Source organism: Nicotiana tomentosiformis, chromosome 5, assembly GCF_000390325.3.
Source record: "Nicotiana tomentosiformis chromosome 5, ASM39032v3, whole genome shotgun sequence".
NCBI lineage: Eukaryota > Viridiplantae > Streptophyta > Magnoliopsida > Solanales > Solanaceae > Nicotiana > Nicotiana tomentosiformis.
In genome coordinates, this window is record NC_090816.1 from 103,051,619 (window position 1) to 103,054,532 (window position 2,914).

The window sequence follows — 2,914 nt, forward strand, 5'->3', positions numbered from 1 at the left end:
ATGTACTCACGCTACACATCTGCACTGATCGTGCAAGATCTGAGGTAGTTGCATCTGGCTGTCCTTCAGCGTACCCCTCTTACCCAGAGGCTTAGTGGTAAGCTTCTCTCTATGTCCGTTCTGCAGCACCCGGAGTCTCTTCTTATTGTATTTATTTTCTATCTATCTTATTCCACACAGTAGTATAAGATATTTTGTATATTCTACTAGTTTGCTCATGCACTTGTGACACCGGGTTTTTAGAGTATTCTAGTAGACATTTTATAGTTTTGGATATAAAATTCACAACTTAACTCTTTTCTTTATTTGATGCTTGGTTTTACTATAATTTCCTATTAATAGCTATCTCATTAAATAAAATCAATTATTTTGAAAATATTAAAGCGAACAATTTAATGGGTAGATCACTGTTGGCTTGCCTAGCAGCGATGTTAGGCGCCATCACGGACTATAGTGGAAATTGGGTCTTGATAGGTTTAGAACTACATGTTCTGAATGGTTAGAATATAGCATTAAACAAGATGAAATATTTTGTTTATGTTATTACTTGTTTAAAAATGAGATTGGAGGATAAAGAGAAAAAGTAGGTGATGCTTTCACGATAGATCATTTTAGAGGTTCGAATAAAGGTTTAGAAAAGCTTAAATCACATGTGGGTGGTGTGAATAGTGTTCATAATCTATGTTTCAAGACGATTCTAGATTTAATGAACCAAGCACAATCTATTCTAACTTCTTTGGACAAGCAGTCTGGAAAAATTAAAATTTAACATCGAGTTCGCTTGAATGCTTCAATTGATGTGATAAGGTATCTTTTGAAAAAAGGAATGCATTTTCGGGGCTATGATGAGAGTGTAACTTCTACAAGAAGATTCCATTTTTTAGATCTCTTAAAATGGTATGCAGATAGGAAAGAATATGTGAATAATGTGGTATTAGAAAAAGCTCCAAAAAATAACACCATGACTTCTCCTGATATTCAAAAAAATATCATGAATTCTTGTACAAAAGAAATGGTGAAAGCAATTATTGAAGACTTGAATGGGAATCTTTTTGGGATATTAATTGATGAGTCTAAGGATGTCTCTCATAAGAAACAAATGGCTCTTGTTCTGCTCTATGTCAACAAGGAAGGTGAACTTATTGAACGATTCCTTGGTCATGTTCATGTTAAAGCTACAACTGCACATGCATTACAAAAAGAAATGATTAATATGAAATTCATGCTTTGCTCATCGATTGCAATTACAACTGCACATGCATTACAAATTCATGCTTTGCTCATCAATTGCAATTGAATCTTGCAGTTGTTGCAAAGAAATACCATGATGTAAATATTTTTTTTGATATTCTTGCTAATGTTTTGAATGTTGTTGGAGGTTCTTATAAGCGTAGAGAGATGATTAGAGATGATCAAGCTGAAAAAGTAGATGGGTTATTAGTTCTTGGTGAAGTTCATACAGGAAGTGGATTAAATCAAGAACTTGGACTTTAAAGACCAGGTGATACCCGTTAGGGATCTCACTTTAAGACATTGCGTAACTTTATTTTTTTATTCTCATCAATTATTCATGTACTTGGAGTTCTTGCAAATGAGGATTCAAATTATCAGGAGAAAGCATTGGCAAAAGGTCCAGTGGAAGATATAAGATCTTATGAGTTTGTGTGTAAATTACATTTGATGTTAAACATATTGTCAATTACATATGATTTGAATATGACTATGCAAATAAAATATCAAGATATTGTTAGTGCTATGAAAAGTTGTTGATTTCACAAAGAGGCAATTGCAAACAGTGAGGGAAACGAAATTGAATTCTTTGATAGAAGATATCTCTTCAGTTTGTGATAAGAATGGTATTATGATCTCAGAAATGGATGAGAAGTATGGTCTTGGAAAGTCGAAGCAAAAAAGCTCAACTGTTACATATTCTCATCATTTGCACGTAGAAAGTTTTTGTGCTTCTATTGATTTGCAACTTTCGGAGTTTAACAATCGTTTTAGTGAAGTTAATACTAATCTTCTTTTTGGTATGGCTAGTTTGAGTCCCGATGATTCTTTTGCAAATTATGATAAAAATAAGATTATGAAACTTGCTACATATTATCCAAATAAGTTCACTGCTTCTAATCTTGAAGATTTTAGTTGTGAACTTGACAACTATATGGACTATATGCGAGAAATGGACAATGCATTCTCTAACTTGAAAGGGCTTGGAGATCTCTCGAAGACATCGGTTAAAACAAATATTCACAAGACATGGGGACTAATTTATTTGCTTGTGAAGTTGAGTTTGATATTACCCGCGGTTACTGCAAAGGTTGAAAGGGCTTTTTTTCCAATGAAGTTTATTAACAATGATTTGCGAAGCAGGATTGGTGATGACTTTTTGAATAATTTTTTAGTTTGTTATATAGAGGATGAAGTATTTGAAAGTGTACCTAATGATGCAATCATTGATCGCTTTCAAAATACGACAAGTCTTCGAGTGCAATTGAAATGATACTTTTTATATTCATATGTTGTGTTTGTCTGGTTCGTTACTTTTTAAATATATATTAAATATCGATACACACTCTTTAGTCTTAATATTGTATATTAGTTTTAGGTCATAGTCTTATCTTAAAATTTAGAAATTATTAATATCCCTAATATTGTCAGATTTATTGGAGGTTTTCTATATTTTGTAAAACAATTATTTCTATATTTTGAACATAATATAGTATTAGTAGTTACAATGATTAGGGTCCCATTTTAGCATATATAGGAAATTATCCATGCTTCTTATAGGGATTCAAACTTGCGAAAAATGCTTTATTCTTACTACTGGGTAAAGCTCAATTGAGTTTTGACATAGGTGCCCAACAAGTTTTCCTCTATCCTATTTTGCGTGACACTATTACTATTTATGGAA

General features: G+C 32.3%; 1 protein-coding gene across 1 annotated transcript; it reads left to right on the forward strand.

Moving 5' to 3' along the window:
* The first annotated feature begins 1,873 nt into the window (after positions 1–1,873).
* LOC104103327 (uncharacterized) lies at positions 1,874–2,503 on the forward strand. The gene has a single exon (XM_009611224.1). The coding sequence runs from the start codon at positions 1,874–1,876 to the stop codon at positions 2,501–2,503; it is 630 nt and encodes a 209-aa protein (XP_009609519.1).
* Positions 2,504–2,914: the final 411 nt, after the last annotated feature.